We start from the raw sequence: 21,468 nt of genomic DNA on the forward strand, positions 1-21,468 counted from the left end.
TTCTTCATATCCAGGTGCCTTTTAAATATTGAAATTGTACCAGCCTCCACTTCTTCTGGCAGCTCAGTCCAGACACTCACCATCCTTAGAGTCAAAAAAACTGCCCCTTAGGTCTCTTTTATTTCTTTCCCCTCTCACCCTAAACCTATGCCCTCTAGCTCTGGACTCCCCCACCCCAGGGAAAATACTTTGTCTTTTTATCTTATCTATGTCCCTCATGGTTTTATGAACCTCTATAAGGTCACCCCTCAGCCTCCAACACTCCAGGGAAAACAGCCCCAGCCTGTTCAGCCTCTCCCTGTAGCTCAAATCCTCCAACCCTGGCAACATCCTTGTAAACCTTTTCTGAACCTTTTCAAGTGGGAGAACTGTTATTCTGCATTTTTTTTTTATTTTCCTAATTTATTATTATGATTTTGTACTTTTGAAGGTCTATAATGCTGGACTTCTTATTTCTTTAAGAACGTACGGGAGAATCTGTACTTAAGATGGTTTAAGTGTCGACTTATAAACCTTTCACCGTACTGATGTGAGTACATGTGACAATAAAGCTAATTCAGTTCAACATTGGTCTGAAATAACTGCACAAGCACCCGGTCCCCATCATGTGAAGAAAACATTTGCTATCATTATCTCTAATTTTTCTCCCTTTCAGCCAAATGTGTAACCTTTGCTGATAGTAACACCAGCCCCCCTTTCTTAGGCTTGAATTTGCCTGTTGATGTGTCTTCAGTATCAGCATAATATGCACAGAAAGCAAATTCCCAAACTGGTCAAACTTGATTAACACCAACTTCCGGAGTTTGAAACATTTGTCACGCTACTCCTCAGTCCTTAATACCTTAAACAAAAGATAAAAATAATTCCACACTAGCCTTGTCATCAGCATTCTGCTGTGGTCTGCAATGAGGAAGATTAACATATGCTCAATGGCAGGCAGCTTTTCACACCAACCCAACAGTTATTCAGGGAGCTCTGTTGCTGTTAAAGACTTAACACTTGCTAAAAGAACAAATCAAAACTTATGATGCTTTCTCAGTAGTTTTATTTGCATGGAGTGGAACTGTCCATTCTAAAGACAAATGATAGCCGAAACCAGGAGTCCAGGAAAAACATGTGGCTTTAGTATGGAACTGTGAGATTCAGCCTCACTTTACTGATTCATGTTAAAATGCATGAGGCTCTGGCCGATAAACACAGCTTGAATTTAATTCCTTGAGTTTCATAGAGTCATACAGATGTACAACCAGTCCATGCCAACCAGATATCCCAACCCAATCTAGTCCCACCTGCCAGCACCCGGCCCATATCCCTCCAAACCCTTCCTATTCATATACCCATCCAAATGCCTCTTAAATGTTGCAATTGTAATAGCCTCCATCACTTCCTCTGGCAGCTCATTTCATACATGTACCACCACTGCGTGAAAAAGTTGCCCCTTAGGTCTCTTTTATATCTTTCCTCTCTCACCCTAAACCTATGCCCTCTAGTTCTGGACTCCCCCACCCCAGGGAAAAAGACGTTGTCCAATTATCCTATCCATGCCCCTCATGATTTGATAAGCCTTTCTAAGGTCACCCGGCAGCCTCCAACGCTCCAGGGAAAACAGCCCCAGCCTGTTCAGCCTCTCCCTATAGCTCAAATCCTCCAACCCTGGCAACATCCTTGTAAATGGTTTCTGAACCCTTTCAAGTTTCACAACATCTTTTCGAGAGGAAGGAGACCAGAATTGCACACAATATTCCAACAGCGGCCTAACCAATGTCCTGTACAGCCTCCCATGACCTCCCAACTCCTGTACTCAATACTCTGACCGATAAAGGAAAGCATACCAAAGGCCTTCTTCACTATCCTATCTACCTGCGACTCCACTTTCAAGGAGCTATGAACCTGCACTCCAAGGTCTCTTTGTTCAGCAACACTACCCTAGGACCTTACCATTAAGTGTACAAGTCCTGCTAAGAATGGCTTTCCCAAAATGCAGCACCTCGCATTTATCTGAATTAAACTCCATCTGCCACTTCTCAGATCATTGGTCCACCTGATCAAGATCCTGTTGTAATCTGAGGTATCCCTCTTCGCTGTCCACTACACCTCCAATTTTGGTGTCATCTGCAAAATTACTAACTGTACCTCTTATGTTCGTATCCAAATCATTTATGTAAATGACAAAAAGTAGAGGACCCAGCACTGATCCTTGTGGCACTCCACTGGTCACAGGCATCCCAGTCTGAAAAACAACCCTCCAACACCACCCTCTGTCTTCTACCTTTGAGCCAGTTCTGTTTCCAAATGGCTAGTTCTCCCTGTATTCCATGAGTTCTAACCTTGCTAATCAGTCTCCCATGGGGAACCTTGTCGAATACCTTACTGAAGTCCATATAGATCACATCTACTGCTCTGCCCTCATCAATCCTCTTTGTTACTTTCTCAAAAAACTCAATTAACTTTGTGAGACATGATTTCCCCCGCACAAAGCCATGTTGACTATCCCTAATCAATCCTTGTCTTTTCAAATACATATACATCCTGTCCCTCAGGATTCCCTCCAACAACTTGCCCACCACCGATGTCAAGCTCACTGGTCTATAGTTCCCTGGCTTGTCCTTACCACCCTTCTTAAACAGTGGCACCATGTTTGCCAATCTCCAGTCTTCCGGCACCTCACCTGTGACTAACGATGATACAAATATCTCAGCAAGAGGCCCAGCATTCACTTCTCTAGCTTCCCACAGAGTTCCAGGGTACACCTGATCAAGTCCTGCGGATTTATCCATCTTTACCCTTTTCAAGACATCCAGCACTTCCTCCTCTGTAATCTGGATATTTTGCAAGATGTCACCATCTATTTCCCTACAGTCTATATCTTCCATATACTTTTCCACAGTAAATACTGATGCAAATACTCATTTAGTATCTCCCCATTTTCTGTGGCTCCACACAAAGGCCGCCTTGCTGATCTTTAAGGGGCCCTATTCTCTCCCTGGTTACCCTTTTGTCCTTAATGCTTTTGAAAAAACCCTTTTGATTCTCCTTAATTCTATTTGCCAAAGCTATCTCATGTTCCTTTTTTACCCTCCTGATTTCCCTCTTAAGTATACTCCTACTTCCTTTATACTCTTCTAAGGATTCACTCGATCTATTCTGTCTACACCTGACATATGCTTCCTTCTTTTTCCTAACCAAACCCTCAATTTCTTTAAGTGCAGAGGTTTTTTTGGGATGGAGGTGTACAGGGACTGGATGTCCATGGTGAAAATAAGGCGTTGGGGACCGGGGAAGCGAAAATCATGGAGCAGGTGGAGGGCATGGGTGATGTCCCGAACGTAGGTGGGGAGTTCTTGGACTAAGGGGGACAGGACGGTGTCAAGGTATGCGGAGATGAGTTCGGTGGGGCAGGAGCAGGCGGAGACAATGGGTCGGCCGGGGCAGTCAGGTTTGTGGATTTTGGGCAGGAGGTAGAAGCGGGAGGTGCGGGGTTGTGGGACTATGAGGTTGGAGGCGGTGGATGGGAGGTCCCCTGAGGTGATGAGGTTATGGACGGTCTGGGAGATGATGGTTTGGTGGTGGGGGGTGGGGCCATGGTCAAGGGGGCAGTAGGAGGAGGTATCTGCGAGCTGGCGTTTGGCCTCAGCGGTGTAAAGGTCGGTGCGCCAAACTACTACCACGCCTCCCTTGTCTGCTGGTTTGATAGTGAGGTTGGGGTTGCAAAGGAGTGAGTGGAGGGCTGCGCGTTCCGAGGGTGAGAGGTTGGAGTGGGTGAGAGGGGTGGGGGAGTTCAGGTGGCGGTTAATATCGCGGCGGCCTGAAGAAGGGCTAATGCCCGAAACGTCGATTCTCCTGTTCCCTAGATGCTGCCTGACCTGCTGCGCTTTTCCACCTCAATTTCTTTAGTCATCCAGCATTCCCTATACCTACCAGCCTTCCCTTTCACCCTGACAGGAATATACTTTCTCTGGATTCTTGTTATCTCATTTCTGAAGACTTCCCATTTTCCAGCCGTCCCTTTATCTGAGAACATTTGCCTCCAATCAGCTTTTGAAAGTTCTTGCCTAATACCGTCAAAATTGGCCTTTCTTCAATTTAGAACTTCACCTTTTAGATCTGGTCTATCCTTTTCCATCACTTTTTTAAAACTAATACAATTATAGTCATTGGCCCCAAAGTGCTCCTCCACTGACACCTCAGTCACCTGCCCTATCTTTTTTCCCAAGAGTAGGTCAGGTTTTGCACCTTCTCTAGTAGATACATCCACATACTGAATCAGAAAATGTTCTTGTACAGACTTAACAAATTTCTCTCCATCTAAACCCTCAACACTATGGCAGTCGCAGTCTATGTTTGCAAAGTTAAAATCCCCTCCCACAACCACCCTATTATTCTTACAGATAACTGACATCTCCTTACAAGTTTGTTTCTCAATTTCCCTCTGACTATTAGGGGGTCTATAAGAAGGGCCTGTGCCCGAAACGTCGAATCTCCTGTTCCCTGGATGCTGCCTGACCTGCTGTGCTGTTCCAGCAATAAAGTTTCAACTATAATACAATCCCAATAAGGTGATCATCCCTTTCTTATTTTTCAGTTCCACCCAAATAACTTCCCTGGATGTATTTCCGGGAATATCTTCCCTCAGCACAGCTGTAATACTATCCCTTATCAAAAATGCCACTCCCCCTCCTCTCTTCCCTCCCTTTCTATCCTTCCTGTAGCATTTGTATTCTGGAACATTAAGCTGCCAGTCCTGTCCATCCCTGAGCCACGTTTCGGTAATTGCTATGACACCCCAGTCCGATGTTTCTAACCATGCTCTGAGTTCATCTGCCTTCCCTGTTAGGCCCCTTACATTGAAATAAATGCAGTTTAATTTATCAGTCCTATCTTGTTCTCTGCTTTGTCCCTGTGTGCCCTGACTGTTTGACTTGCTTCTGTTCTTAACTGTATCAGTCTCAGATTGATCTCTTTCCTGACTATTTACCAGGGTCCCACCCCCACACCTTACCAGTTTAAATCCTCCCGAGCAGTTCTAGCAAATTTCCCTGCCAGTATATTAGTCCCCTTCCAATTTAGGTGCAATCTGTCCTTCTTGTACAGGTCACTTCTACCCCAAAAGAGATTCCAATGATCCAAAAATGTGAATCCTTCTCCCATACACCAGCTCCTCAGCCATGCATTCATCTGCTCTATCCTCCTATTCCTGCCCTCACAAGGTCGTAGCATTGGGAGTAATCCAGATATTACTACTCTCGAGGACCTCCTTTTCAAATTTCTGCCTAACTCTCTGTAATCTCCCTTCAGAGTCTCAACCTTTTCCCTTCCTATGTCGTTGGTTCCAATGTGGACAATGACCTTCTCCCCCGTGAGAACATTCTGCACGCTCTCTGAGACATCCTTGATCCTGGCACCAGGGAAGCAACACACCATTCTGTTTTTTCGCTGCTGGCCACAGAAACATCTGTCTGTTCCTCGGACTTGAGAATCCCCTAACACATTTGATCTCTCAGAACCGGACATACCCCTCATTACATTAGAGCCAGTTTCAATACCAGAAACTTGGCTGTTTGTGCTACATTTCCCTGAGAATCCAGCATCCCCTACATTTTCCAAAACACCATACCTGTTTGAAATGGGGATAGCCACAGAAGACTCCTGCACTGGCTGCCTACCTCTCTTACTTTTCCAGGAGTTAACCCATCTATGTGACTGTATCTGTGACTTTTCCCCCTTCCTATAACTGCCATCCCCTTGCTCTTGTAAATTCCTCTCTCCAACCGATCCATTCAATCTGATAGGATTCACAACTAACGGCATTTATTGCAGATATAATCCCCAGTAACCCGTAAACTCTCCCTAAACTCCCCCATCTGACAAGAAGAGCATATCACTCTACTAAGGGCCATTTTTGCTCCTTCCCAATCTATAAATAGCACCATCTTATTCCTGTACAAAACACTGCTCCAGGTTAAAATAATACTTATGGCTTATTTCTTAAGTTTCATCAAGAGACATATCTCAATAAAACATATAATCAAGAAACATATACTCACTACTGCAGACTTTAAGCATGTGGACACGCTTAAATATTCACTTCTGTTTCTGTGCTGTGACCTCTCCCAAACAGATTCCTCCAAGATCAGTAGTGAATTTCACTGTTAATTTTCCCAGATGCACTCCGATGTCCAGCGATACATGAATTCAAACAGCAAAGGCAGTAACTGTGTAGGTTCACTGCTCTGTCAGTTTCTTTCTCTGTCTCTCTCCTGCACTGACCTCACCATGTGCTGCCTTTGTCTGTTCCTCTCCCTTTTAAAATTGCTGCTGTTTCGACTTTTTATTTCTCCAAAGTTCGAAAACAATGCAACAGCATATAAAACAGTAATTGCTGCTCCTGGAATTCGAGGAAATCACCTCCAACACCTAAAATACCTCAAAAAAGGACCAGCTGTTCAGGCCAGAAATTTGTCTGGTCCTCATCTCAACTGCGTTGTTTCTGAGTTTGTCTAACCCCTATTTTAAATATAGCAATCCACATTTCAATTACATTGCACATAATCCAAAGACCCACTGATGAACTATAGTCCACTAAATTGACCACTATAGGAAATTTAACATGGCCAATTCACCGAAATTGCACATCTGTGGGCTGTGGGAGGAAACCGGAACATCCGGAGGAAACCCTCACAGACACAGGTAGAACGTGCAAACTCCACACAGACAGACGCCCGAGGCTGGAATCGAATCCGGGTGCTTGGCACTGTGAGGCCGCAGTGCTAACCACTGAGCCACCGTGTCTTCTCTCAAATAATTGACAATCCATTCCTGATATTGTCCCTTGTGAATAATGATAAGGTTTGTAGATTCAGTCTGTCTTCCCGATTGAGCATATGTGAAATACACACTGGAGGCTCGCTTTATGACTGCACCTCCCTTCTTGACACTAAACAGTGCTCGAGCTCAGCAAAACAAGCACGCTCTGGAAAACCTTAGACCAGCATTGTCAACACATGGAGCACGTGCTGAGGTCCTGCACAGTCCCAGCTAAAGACTTTACATCTATGGACATAAGATAGCAGGGAAGGATAGTCCAAATTCCCAATACAGATTCCAGCATTCACTGTAAGATTGTAACTCCAACATTTTGTTTATTGTGTAAGTATATGAGCCTTCAATATTCATTATAACATATCTGTATTAAACATAGACATTTACAGTGATAGGCAGCAGGTCTTACAGTTGAATCTTACCTGGGACTGGGCATTAATGTTCGCTCCATTTGTTACAAGAACGTGTACAACTTCAGCTTGTCCAGCGAGGGATGCGATATGGAGAGCAGTATTTCCTTTCTGAAAGGCACAAGTGGAAGTGTTAGGGTTTAACAGGGCATGGCCAAGTGCAAGCACAGCTGAGAACGTCTGCAAGGCAACTGCAAGACTGGCAGCTCAAAGACCCTGGGCTGCCATCGCCACTCCCTCACCACCCGATGCCTGGAGGAAGAACACCTCATCTTCCATCTTGGGACCCTCCAACCCCAGGGCATCAATGTGGACTTCACCGGTTTCCTCATTTCCCCTCCCCCCACCTTTACCTTCGTTCCAACCTTCCAGCTCAGTACCATCCTCATGACCTGTCCCATCTGTCCATCTTCCTTCCCACCTGTCTGCTCCACCCTCCCCTCCGACCTATCACTTTTACCCCCAACTCCATCTACCTATTGCACTCTCAGCTACCTTCTACCCAGCCCCACCCCCCTCCCATTTATCTCTCCACCCCCTCGACTCCCAGTCTCATTCCTGATGAAGGACTTTTGCCCGAAATGTTGATTCTCCTACTCCTCGAATGCTGCCTGACCTGCTGTGCTTTTCCAGCACCACACTCTTGACTCTAACCTCCAGCACCTGCAGTAGTCACTTTCGCCTAGCTCAAATACAAGGTATGACCAATGAAACATCTGCTGGAAATCTCTGGTGTACTCTCTATAAACCAAACATGAGAAATCCTTTGCTTCAGTCTACAACCCTAACAGCAGAAAGTGGGTGAAGAAGTTCACATCTCCTCATCCCATTAAATATTACCATCCTGAGGGTGATGGCAGTGATGCGAATGGTCTTTATCAATGGAGAACCTTTCCAAACGAATTGATGCCTGGCTCTGTAGTGAGGATTAATCACTATCAATGAGCCTATGACTATGTAACAACTCCAATATCATTTCCTGAGAGAAGCAGGATAACTGAAGGCAAATCAAATGGAACTTGCTTTTACATTGTTTTGCAATTCTTGCGCTCCTCTTACTAAGTCAATAATTTTATAAGTCAGTTTGTCGGTCAGTCATAGTTCAATGCACCACCCTGTTCCCTGGCCAACATCACTGTCTCAGGCTTGCTGCAGTGCTCCAGCGAAACTCAGCACCTCATTTCCCACTTGGGAACTCTGTAGCGTTCTGGGCTAAATATCGAGTTCAACAGTTTTAGGGCTTGAGCTCTCCCGTGTCCCTAACCCCAACACACACAAACCAGGCTGTGTTATCATGGGTTATCACATGGCCTGCTATCACACACAACTCAATGTTAGCCACTAACAGCCCCCATTAACAGCTATTCATTCTCCTAGACTGATTGTTATTGACTCTTTTGTCTGTCCAACTGTTCTTCTCTCACTTTGGGCTCTATCTCCACCTATCAGTTACTCTCTACCCCCACCATCTGCTGCTTAAAAACCAACATTTTCCTAGTGCCATCAGTTCTGGGAAGAGTCACTGGATCCAAAATATTAAGACTGATTTCTCTCCACCAGTGTTGCCAGAATTGCTGAGGTTTTCCAGCAATTTCTGTTTTTGATTTTATAAGTCAGCTTGACTTTGGGTGAACTTTGCAGCATTCATCAAGGGTAAAGTCACCATAGTTCCTGCTGGATCACAGTCCTGTCCTCTCATTAGAGACAGAGGGAGAGAGGACTGGTGACAGTTCAACCTGAGGGTCACCACGTGTCAGCTGTGGGGAGAGGTTTAGAAGGAGAGTCCTTCCTGGTGACCTCAGGCGATGCTGGAATTGAACTCACGCTGTTGGTTTTACTCTGCATTGCTAACCAGCCATCCAGCAAGTGAGTATTAATATGGTTCAGTTAAAAGACCAGATTAATTCAAACACATGCTAAAACAGGCATGCTTTACAGGAGATTTCAAGAGTTCTACAGGCCAAAAATAAACTCTTGAGGGTTTATAAGAGGCTAATCAAAGCTGATCCAAACATGACTTGTTTCCATGATTAAAAACCAGTAGCTGCATTGTATCTCTCTGTGTAGGTTTGTTTGAATTTAACACTAGCTCTTCTGTCTATGCAAATGCAGAACCTTCAGTCTATCAGTCCAGATGCAGTAATGATAGAAACATAGAAGACAGCAGCTGGAGGAGGCCATTCGGCCCTTCAAGCCTGCTCCCCCTTTCATCACAATCATGGCTGATCGTCCAACTCAATAGCCCCATCCTGTTTTCTCCCCATGACCTTTGATTCCATTCACCCCAAGTGCAATACCTCACCACCTCTTGAATACATTCATTGTTTTGGCATCAACTACTTCCTGTGGTAATGAATTCCACAGGCTCACCCACTCTTTGGGTGAAGCAATGTCTCCTCATCTGTGTCCTAAATGTTCCACCTCGAATCCTCAGACTATGACCCCTGATTCTGAATGCACTCACAATCAGGAACATCCTCTCTGCATATACCCTATCTACTGATAGAGTCATAGAAATGTAGAATTTTATGAGTCTCTATGAGATACCCCCCCCCCCCTCATTTGTCTGAACTCCAGTGAAAACAATACTAACCGAGTCAATCTCTCTTCATGTCAGTCCCCCATATCTGTCAGAATATTAGCAACAGGACAGGGAGAGACCAAGTCAGCAGGGGGAGCTAGCGGGCTGGTCAGTTGCCTGACAGGGGTCTTGGTTACACCGTTATGGCAGTTAGGAGACGAGCAGTTTCATCAAAGCAGAGGGTCACATAGAAAGACAATACTGCAGAAAGATACAAATGTTCACAGCCTCTCCTACTTCATCTATCAATGAATGAATGGTAGGTCCTTAGAGTGGAAACTTAAGACGGATTCATATCAAGTTGCTGTTGGAACAGCTCATTTCGGCTCTAGCAAAATAGAATGTGACTTCAACAAGAAATGAATCATTCAACATGTATCAGAACATTAGAACACTAAAGGCTCCTTCAACCCTTTGAACCATAATATACCATTCAATGGCATCAAGGTCAACCGAAATAGTGACTCCAAACTCCTGGATTCCTTTACTTAAATCCAGTCATCTCAATCTTAAAAGCTTCAGGGAATTATAGGTCAGGTAGTGAATGACAGGAAAGATAACTGAGTAGAAAATCATCCAGGATCAGAACAAAATATTGAATAGTCAGCACAAATTTCAAAAGACATCAACTTTATTGAATTTTTTTTAAGTGACCCGAAAAAATAGATAAGGGTGGTACATTACGTGTCATGCACTCGGATTTTTAAAAGAGCTACAATGATGTACTGCATAGTAATCTGGTATTGTGTGATTTTTAACTCTGTCCACCTTCACATCATAGTAAACTCATGACTAAGGTCAGAGTGCTTGGATTCAAAGGGCAGGGAGCAGAATGATAGCAAGCTGACCACAAAACTGAAAATGGAGAGTACAGGTTTTAAGGCTGGTGCTCAGAATGGCATCAAGAGGACAGGAATATTCACAGGGACCAGTGTCAGACTCTCAGATGCTCACAACTTGCCTTAAGAATTTAGGTTCAAGAAATAAAAGTCAAATTTCTAAATAATGAAACTTTTTAAAAAATTGTCCATCTTTAAATCCACAGCCTACCTTGTTGAAATCTCTCGCTCAACCATTCTTACCGTAGTTCTATGGGTCATGGTGACCTTTAACATTCCTCACATCTATGCTTTAGCTCTTCAATGAACTAATCATACTTCCCAAACCTTATTCCTGTATCTGTTAATGAAACGTTTAATCTTTTAGAGAATGGATGGGCAAATTGCCTGTGTAATTTTAACACAATTGACCTTGCATCCTCTAAATAGCTAGCCGCTGATGTCAATAACACTTCTTTTATTCCATTAGTGGCAAAGTTGTGTTCTATTAACAGAAATCAATTGCATCTCGATTATAGAAATTGCAAGTTCACAGACTTTCCAAACGCAGTAGCTTTGTCGTTTTCTATGTCCAGTTTCACTTGCGTTTTCTACTTAATAACATGGTTATTTCGCTGGACACCACAATGCTGTTAAAATGATGGAATAACTACTCTTTTCAAAGACCTTATTGTGTTGTCATGTCCAAATCTTAAAATGGCAAAACTCTCAAATTCATTTGATCTGCTCGTTAAAACTAGGTGGCATTTTAGCACACATTTTGGATGTGCATCCAATGTCCACAACTGAAAGACTTTGTCATTAATACATTCATCACTAAGCTGATACAGCTTGCGACCAAGACAATTCCCTCCCTTTGATCTGCACCTCCACCTTCTTCCTCTGAATCTTCCATTATATGGTTTGGGACAGTACATGGCATTGTGGTACTTAGAATTGCAACTGAAACACCAGTTGACCATGCTCTGAGCGTTTGTGTGGTTGAGTTTCTTATTCATCAAATCATAGAATCCCTACAGTGTGGAAACAGGCCATTTGGCCCATCATACACTAACCCAGCTAGCACAGAGCTGGCTCCAAGTGTGAACAGAACCTCTGACACACCTGTTTATGTTTTTCACACGTGGAAAGTATCTCACACTGATCCAGCTCCCTCAGAACCAGCTCCAGAGGGAGCAGAACCTCTGATTCTCCTCTTTTTTTTGTATGTCCCCACACTACCATCTAACAGCAGTAGTGCTTACTTTTCCCCAGTACCCATGTCGTGTGTGTGCAGGTGTCAGACACAGTGAAGAGTAACAAGTGTGTAAATCTTTATTTATATTCGACTACCAGGAAGAAAGGAAACACCAGAGTGGCCAGTGACAAGCAATGCCCTTCTTGACAAAGGGCAATACTTTTGCAAGGTTTGTAGCTCAGGTTGAGGTTTAGGGTGTAGGTTTGCTCGCTGAGCTGTCGGTTTGATATCCAGACGTTTCATTACCTGGCTCGGTAACATCATCAGTGGCGACCTCCAAGTGAAGCAAAGCTGTTGCTTCCTGCTTTCTATTTATATCTTTCTCTTGGATGGGGTTCCTGGGTTTGTGGTGATGTCATTTCCTGTTTGTTTTCTGACGTGTTGATAGATGGCATCTAGATCTATGTGTTTGTTTATGGCGTTGTGGTTGGAGTGCCAGGCCTCTAGGAATTCTCTGGCATGTCTTTGCTTAGCCTGTCCCAAGATAGATGTGTTGTCCCAGTCGAAATGGTGTTTTTTTTCATCCGTGTGTAGGGCTACGAGGGAGCGAGGGTCGTGTCTTTTTGTGGCTAGCTGGTGTTTGTGTATCCTGGTGGCTAACTTTCTTCCTGTTTGTCCTACGTAGTGTTTGTGGCAGTCCTTGCATGGAATTTTGTAGATGTCGTTGGCTTTGTCCATGGGTTGTACTTGGTCTTTTAAGTTTGTTAGTTTTTGTTTGAGAGTGTTGGTGGGTTTGTGTGTACTAGGATTCCGAGGGGTCTTAGTAGTCTGGCTGTCATTTCTGAAACTTCTTTGATGTATGGTAAAGTGGTTAGGGTTTCTGGCTGTGTTTGGTCTGCTTGTCGTGGTTTGTTCTTGAGGAATCTGCGGACTGTATTATTTGAGTATCCGTTCTTCTTGAATACTTTGTATAGGTGGTTCTCCTCTGTTTTCCGAAGTTCGTCTGTGCTGCAGTGTGTGGTAGCTCGTTGGAAAAGTATTCTGATACAGCTTCGTTTGTGTGTGTTGGGATGGTTGATGCGTGAGGGCAATGCTGCGTGATCAAAAAAATCAAGGGGAGGGCAGGGGTTAAATCAAAATAGAGTTGGAGGGGGAAATAATACACTCCACTCCCTGCGGTGCCCACCTCTCCCTGAACACCTCCAGGGTGTTGGTGGACACTGCGTGCTCCTTCTCCAAGGACACCCGGGCCCTAACGTAACCGCGGAAGAGGGGCAGGCAGTCGGTCCTAACGACACCCTCCACAGCCCGCTGCCTGGACCTGTTACACCCCTGTTTAGTTTTTTTCCCTTTTTTTATATAGAATCTCTGACACTCCCATTTATAAATTTCCCCCACATTTGGGGCAGCACAGTGGCTCAGTGGTTAGCACTGCTGCTTCACAGCACCAATGACCTGGGTTCAATTCCAGCCTCGGGCAACTGTCTGTGTGGAGTTTGCACATTCTCCCCGTGTCTGTGTGGGTTTCCTCCAGGTGCTCCGGTTTCCTCCCATAGTCCAGCGATGTGCAGGTTAGGTGAATTAGCCATGCTTAATTGCTCAGAGCGTCCAGCGATGTGTAGGTTAGGTGCAATAGTCAGGGGAAATCTTGACTAATAGGGTAGAGTAATGGGTCTGAGTGGGATACTCTTCGGAGAGTTGGTGTGCACTTATTGGGCCAAAGGGCCTGTTTCCACACTGTAGGGATTCTATGGTTCTATAAAGAGATATAGTTACTAAGTTTGCAGATGACACTATTGTTGGAGGCATAGTGGACAGCGAAGAAGGTTACCTCAGATTACAATGGGATCTTAATCAGATGGGCCAAAGCGCTGAGGAGTGGCAGATGGTGTTCAATTTAGATAAATGCAAGGTGCTGCATTTTGGAAAGGCAAATCAGGGCAGGTCTTATACACTTAATGCTAAGGTCCTGGGAAGTGTTGCTGAACAAAGAGACCTTGGAGTGCAGGTTCATAGTTCCTTGAAAGTGGTGTCTCAGGTAAATAGGATCATGAAGAAGGCGTTTAGTATGCTTTCCTTTTTTGGTCAGACAGTTGAGTATAGGAGTTGTGAGGTCATGGCGCGGCTGTACAGGACATTGGTTAGGCCAGTTTTGGAATATTGCGTGCAATTCTGGTCTCCTTTCTATTGGAAGGATGTTGTGAAACTTGAAACGGATCAGAAAAGATTTACAAGGATGTTGCCAGGGTTGGAGGGCTTGAGCTATTGGGAGAGGCTGAACAGGCTGGGGCTGTTTTCCCTGGAGCGTCGGAGGCTGAGGGGTGACCTTATAGAGGTTTATAAAATCATGAAGGGCATGGATAGGATAAATAGACAAAGTCTTTTCCCTGGGGTGGGAGAGTCCAGAACTAGAGGGCATAGGTTCAGGGTGAGAGGGGAAAGATATAAAAGGGACCTAAAGGGCAACTTTTCACACAGAGGTAAGTGCGTTTATGGAATGAGCTGCCAGAGGAAGTGGTGGAGGCTGGTACAATTGCCACATTTAAGAGGCATCTGGATGGGTATATGAATAGGAAAGGTTCAGAGAGGTATGGGCCAAGTGCTGGCAAATGGAACTACACGGATTCAGGATACCTGGTCGGCATGGATGGCTTGGGCTGTTTCTGGGACTCTATGACTCGAAGTCCATGCCAACCCTCTGAACAGCATTCAACCCAGACCCACCACAACCCTGCACTTCCCATGGCCAATCCCCCTAACTTGCACATCTTTGGACTGTGGGAGGAAACTGGAGCATCCGAAGGCAACCCACGCAGACACGGGGAGAATGTGCAGACTCCACACAGTCGCCTGAGGGTGGAATTGTACCCAGGTCCTTGGTGCTGTGAGGCAGCAGTGCTAACCACTGAGCCACTGTGCCACCCCTTATTGTCAAACCCAAGTTTTCTTTGCTTCTCAACGTTATCATTAGTATTTCTGCCCTTATTTCCATTAGTTGCAGTACTCCTTCTGCCTGCACCCATATCGAGAGATTGTTAATGCTATAAGCAGCGCTGAAAAAGAATACTCTCCTCAGAACAGTCCATCTCCAAATTTAACTCATGTCAAGCCCAGAATTTTGTCCATATGTGCTACTGAAGCACCATCCATTCACTTAAATGCCAGCACAAATTGGGGAATTTCTGCAATCTTGCATATAACCTATTGATATCCGTTGTGCACTCTCCCATAGTATTTTCAAATTTGTCAAAATCCGAGCAGTCAATAAATCAGCTTTTTGTTCAATTTTATTCACGAAAAATTTGCCCGAATCCTCATCTGCATTCAGATCATCAGACTCCAGCTTGAAAAGAATATTGCTCCTTATCCTGCTTTCCTACAGTCAGAAACGTGCAAAGGCCATTCCTTGCTTTCTCTTTGGTAAAGACGTAACGCAGACCTGCATTGTAACTTCATTGGTCATAATGCTCATTTTTGGAAAGCAGGGCTTGAAACTTGGAAACTTTACATTTTGAGGAAGCCACCTTCTATTACAAATGTGACACACGAAAAGATTGTGTTTTTAACTGTTTTGAACCAGAGTCCAAGTCCACAGTTTAGTGAGAGCTTTATTCATTAACTATACTCCATAAAACTCACACTCCACTGATTAATGAGCTCCCATGTTTATACAATGAATTCACACCAAAATAAACCTTCATTAGAAATTGATTACCTGTTCCCTCATTCCTGTGGACAGTCATAGAATCCCTACAATGTGGAAGCAGGCCATTTGGCCCATCAAGTCAATACCGACCCTCCGAAGATCCACCCTCCTAACCTATCCCTGTCACCCTGCATTTCCCATGTCTAACCCACACATTCCTGGACACTATGGGCAATTTAGCATGGCCAATCCGTCTAAACTTCACATCTTTGGACTGTGGGAGGAAACTGAAATGCCCAAAGGAAACCAACGCAGACACGGGGAGAATGTGCAAACTCCACATTGTGTGCTGCCTGAGGGTGGAATTGAACCCGGGCGTCTGGTGCTGTGAGGCAGCAGTGCTAACCACCGTGCCACCCTTCAGACTTTCCAACCTTACTGGTTGAGAATAAGAGAGGCATTGCAGAAGGTGCAAACAGTGTTTATAACAAACAGCAGTTGTAAGGGAAGTCTGAACTGGCTGGGTTTATTTTCCTGCAGACAAGAGACAGCGCTGAAGGGTGGCCAGATGGATGTCTTTAAAATGAAGAAGGAGTTTGAGAAGGAAAGAACATTTCCACTTGCAGGGAATTCAAAGACTAGGGGTCATTAACACAGGGTGGTCACTGACAAACCATTAGAAATTCAAGAGGAAATATGTTACACAAAGAGTAGCAAAAATATGAAACTTGAAGGTGAGACAAGTAACGTGTATTTTTAAAGGAAACCGAGACACGTCCATCAGGCTGAAGGATTGCTGATAGGGTTAAGTGAAGAGGACTTGCATTAGCCTGAATGGCCTGATTCCATGCTGTACACTCATTGGCCTGGATTTTGCACAAAGCCACAATCATTGTCAGATCGCCACTCCTCTTCGATGTTCTCCTGGCTCAACACTGCTGCCTAATCTTTCCTGGTTCTCCTGAATCGGGCTTTACCAGAAATCTGGGAAAGTGTTCCCCTGGAGAGCTCCAACAGTTGGGGGCGGAAGCAGGACGTGTCTTCATACAGCACTAGCTGCCATTAAGTGAATCGAAAGCTCAAACGTGAATGTTACAGAAGAGGTAGTTGGGTTCTAGGATGTGTAGCAGGTGAGCTAAGGTGGTAACTAGGTAGGATGGGTAAGGCAGCAGGTCATAATGAGGGGGTAGGTAGGTGAGTGAGGTAGAACATGAGTAGAGTGACAAGGGAGTAGAGTCGACAGTTGAATGGGTACAGGTGGGCAAGGTGCCAGGTGGGTGGCGGTACGTGGATAAGGCAGCAAGTAGGTGAGGTTTGGGTTAGAGGTGTGGTTGAATGGTCAGGGGATATTGTTGAGACTCTGAACTGCTCAGTGCCCACACAGTGGGTGTGTTATATATGAGAGTGGGTATGTTATATATGAGAGTGGGCAGAGTTTCAGTTTAGCTCACTCCTGTGTTCAGTGTCATAACAATCCTCCCCAACCACCTCATTTTTACCTTCACTTCTGAACACCACTTTACTATAGCCCAAATCCGCCAAGCCCTGTTCACTTATGTGATGCCACTCCTGAAGTCTTCATTGAGAACCTGAGTTACTCATTTGACTCTGCATCAATTTCCATATCCAATGAGATTCTGTGTTACACACATTCTAAATAAATGTGTAATAATGACTTAATCACAGGCCTTGACTGCTCACATGACCTCAGGAAGCGCTCCATTGAGGCCTTCACAGTTTTCCACCTGTTGCCATGGCAAAGATTTTGAGAACCTGTTGGTGCAAACTACAGATTGATCCTTTCTTAACAAAGCAAACAGTGTTACTGATCAACCTCTGGGTCAAACTCTTACCTTGGTCGCTGCGTCAACGTTCGCACCGAGCTGGATCAGTTCAGAAACGACCCCGATGTGACCTTCCTTGGAAGCAAGGTGAAGAGCATTCAACCCATTCTGTAAAGTAACAAGAAATCGAGTTACACCAAGAGGTATCCAAATCCACAGGCCTACTGAACCTTTTCCACCATCTCTTAACTAGATCCTGGGGTGGGGGAGTCCAAAACTAGACAGCATAGGTTTAAGGTGAGAAGAGAAAGATTTAAAAGGGACCTGTGGGGCAACTGTTTCATACAGAGGGTGGTACGTGTATGGAATGAGCTACCAGAGGAAGTGATGGAGGCTGGTACAATTACAACATTTAGAAGGCATCTGGATGGGTATATGAATAGGAAGGGTTAGGAGGGTTACGGGCCAGGTGCTGGCAAATGAGATTAGTTCAGTTCAGAAAATCTGGTTGGCATGGATGAGTTGGTCCAAAGGGTCTGTTTCCACGCTGTACATCTCTATGACTCAATATCATTTTCTCTCACTATCCTCATATACATTGATATCTTTAATACCTATTGATTGATCTCTGTCTTGGATCCACGGTACTCTGGAGTAGAGGATTCCAAAGACTTATTAGTTGTTAATCAAAGAAATCTTCCTTATCTCAGTCTGAAATCGTCTGATCCTTCATTTTGGAGATCATGGTTGATCTTAACTTTATCTACACAACCTTGGTTCTGTAACTCTGAATACACATGCCTCGCTGAAAGACATAAACACAGGGTTGAAATTGGCAATCTTCTCCAGCATGGACTATACTCTTAGGAAACAGAGTCCCAGATTTCCAGTGTCTCCTCTGTGAAGTCTTGCTTCCTGACATCATCCTGGAATATCCTTACTCATTCTAAGGTGGGGTCTCTTTATTCTGGTCATTCTCCTCCCATGAGGAAACGGTTTTCCACTATCTACCCTATCAACTCCTTTAATTACCCTTAAACACCGTAGAGATCACCTGCTCATCTAGGGAGCATGCAAGTTGAGTATATGCAAAACTGACTTCATCGTGAGCCTGAGATCGAGTTTCATTTTGTTGAATCTGTGCTGCACCAACTCTAAGACCAAAATATCCAGGAAGGTGAGGTGAATTCAATATTTCACATTTATAAGTACTTAATTTTTTACATGAATGTTATTCGATAGTCCTGTGCAGTACCTGAATGCATTACCTTCTAGTTGGAGAATAGATCTCTATGACAGAGTAAGATAAAAGATCTACATAGCTGGGCGGGTCAAGATAATCAGGCAGAGTCCACATGGTTTTGTGAAAGGGAAAGCATGCTTAACCAATTTATTCAAATTCTCTGAGGAAGCGACATGGGCTATGGACAAAGAGGAGTGAGTGACTGCATTGCACTTACATTTCCACAAGGTATTTGAAAATGTGCCGAATCAAAGTTTATTGTATAATACAAAAGCTCTTGGTATAGGGGCTACATGTTGACATGGATAAAAGATTGGCTCGCCAATAGGGAGTTGGGAGAAATGATTATTGTCAGTTACCAAAACATAACCGGTGGAGAGTCACAGAAATCAGCTCTGAGGCCAGCCGAGGTCCCAAGGTTTGAGATGGGATTTGGAAGGGCACCACCTGGGCCTAAAACACAGGGCGTGGAGTTCCAGGGGCCCCACTAAGTTTGGGGTCAAGGTGGGACAGCTGTGCCGTGTCAGGGCAGAGCAAACATCTGGCAAAGGGGGTACAATGTGGAAAAATGTGAAATTGCCCATTTTTGGCTGGAAGAAATTTTTTAAAAATATTATCTAAATGGCGTGAGATTGCAGAGCTGTGAGATGCAGAATGATCAAGGTGTCTGACTGCATTAATTGCAAAAGATTATCATACAGATACAACAAGTAATTAGGAAAGCTGATAAAATATTATGGCTTATTGTGAGGGGAACTGACCACCAAAGTAGCGATGTTATGCTTCATTTATAGAGGGCAATATGAGGCCACGTGTGAAGCGTTGCTTCCAGTTTTAATCAGAAAAGGTTAGCTAGACGGATATTCAGAAAGGCATGGTCATTTTATAAGGAAAGATTGGACAGGCTAAGCTTGTACCTGTTGAAGATTAGAAGGTAGAGAGATTGGGACTGGGTTCACCTCATAAACTATGAGGTTCTTGATTGGGGTTATTAACCTGGACAATTAGGAAAGCCTTTGCTGAGCAATATAACCCAGAGATTAGCATTTCCTCTGTTGTGGACTGCCTCTGAGCTTGCTGGAAGAAAATAAAGCATGATTTGGTGACAGGACTCAGCCTCTGTGCAGTTTTATGAGATGGGTAAGAATCATAGAATTCCTACAGTGTGAAACAGGCCATTTGGCCCAACAGGTCCACACCAACCCTCCGAACAGCAACCCACCCAGACCCATTACCCCTACCCTATTAGTCTACATTTACCCCTGACTAATGCACCTAACCCACACATTCCTGAACACTACGGGCAACGTAGCATGGCCAATTCACCTAAACTGCACGTCCTTGGATTGTGGGAGGAAACCAGAGCACCTGGAGGGAACCCATGCAGATACGGGGAGAATGTGCAAACTCCATCCAGGCAGTCACCCGAGGCTGGGATTGAACCTGCGCCCCTGGACTGTGAGACAGCAGTGCTAACCACTGAGCCACCATGCCGCCATGTCAACACCTTATAAATGAAAACTCCGGATGCTGGAATAGGAGGAGGTCATTCGGTTCTGACAATTAGACTGGGTTCTCAATTCCACATCTGCCCCAGTTCCATAACCCTTCACACTAATCTGACAGGAAAAACAGTTAGCATGCAACATGTAACAATGCAGTTAGCCTGCCAAAACAAAGTACAACTTTCAGAAATGTTAAAAGCGTTAACACAGAAACTGAAAAATGATTCAACAATCAACGCATACAAGAGAGATCTTGACAAAGACAGGATACAACAGATGTCTACACTGACAACAGAATCTAGAGCTACAAATCACTGCAGGGACGTTAGAAGTGAGGACTGCAGATTCTGGAGGTCAGAGTCAAAACGTGTGGTGCTGGAAAAACAGGTCAGGCAGCATCCGAGGAGCAGGAGAGGCGACGCTTTGAGTATAATATTGCTGATGATGGGCTTATGCCTGAAATGTCACCTGTCCTGCTGCTCTGTGACCTGTTGTGCTTTTCCAGCGCCACACTTTTTGCCTCAGGTTTATGACAGAGCTGAGGGGAACTTTCTTTTCCCTAGACGGTCCACAAGGCTTTGGAACTCCCTTCCTCAAATGGTGGTGGAATCTTTGAACTTTTTTAAAGCAACTGCAGATGGATTCCTGACAAGAAAAGGGGTCAAAGGTTACTGTGAGTTGGCAGGAACATGGAGGGATCAGGTCAGCCATGACCTTGTTCAATGACACAGCAGTCTTTTTGAGGGGCCCAATGGCCTATTCCTAATTCATCCTAAGTCATACTGCACTTCATAATCACTGAAGTATTTTTAAAGTGTAGTTACTGTTCAAACCTAGCAAAGGTTCCTAACTCCACAGCTTGTTGGAGGAGCAGGTTTGTTTTGCTGAGTCATGTTCCTGTACCCATCTACACTGCATGACAGGCTCACAATTTGCGATGAATGAGAGTTCATTGTGGTGCAAGGGAGGATGAGTATTGCATCAGTGCACACTCAGTTATCAAGCTCTGTTCTATAATAACCTGAACCATTGGTATTTGGTATCCCAGCATTGACGGGTTTATTAGCATGGTGGTGTGGACACCATGTCTTCCAGAAATAAAAATCTAAACCACCTTGATGTTCCATCTTGTAAATGAAGCCCAAATATGTCGAACTTGTAATGTGCGATTGTACAAGAAATAATGCAACAGGAAATACCTCACACATTGTAAACCTCTTGAAACATTATTTAATCAAACAGCGGATTTCCTCCTATGAAAAGAGTGCTTTATTTTACACAGTAGCATGTATCTATTTATGGAACAAATCCATGAGATACAATCAAGGTTATAAACTGTGGGATAACTGCCAGGACAGTCAGTGTTGCAGTGTTGCTGAAGACAAGGTAGTAATGATAAATGGTCTTTTACGTTTGAATATGACTTGCACCTTAATCATTGTTCTTTTCTGAGCTGTTGCCACT

General features: G+C 44.4%; 1 protein-coding gene across 24 annotated transcripts in view; it reads right to left on the minus strand.

Moving 5' to 3' along the window:
- The window catches only part of ank3b (ankyrin 3b), a 754,625-nt gene that overhangs the window by 226,652 nt on the left and 506,505 nt on the right, over positions 1-21,468 (minus strand). For all 24 annotated transcript variants that reach the window (XM_087999088.1, XM_087999086.1, XM_087999102.1 and 21 more), the window contains exons 3-4: positions 17,326-17,424; positions 7,242-7,340 (exon numbers count right to left, since the gene is read on the minus strand). In XM_087999088.1, coding sequence (XP_087855214.1) covers positions 7,242-7,340; positions 17,326-17,424 — 198 coding nt within the window. The remainder of the gene's footprint in view (positions 1-7,241; positions 7,341-17,325; positions 17,425-21,468) is intronic.

The sequence above is a fragment of the Chiloscyllium plagiosum genome, unplaced genomic scaffold, assembly GCF_037043375.1.
Source record: "Chiloscyllium plagiosum isolate Xiang-an unplaced genomic scaffold, Cpla_swu_hap1 HiC_scaffold_22, whole genome shotgun sequence".
Classification (NCBI taxonomy): Eukaryota; Metazoa; Chordata; class Chondrichthyes; order Orectolobiformes; family Hemiscylliidae; genus Chiloscyllium; species Chiloscyllium plagiosum.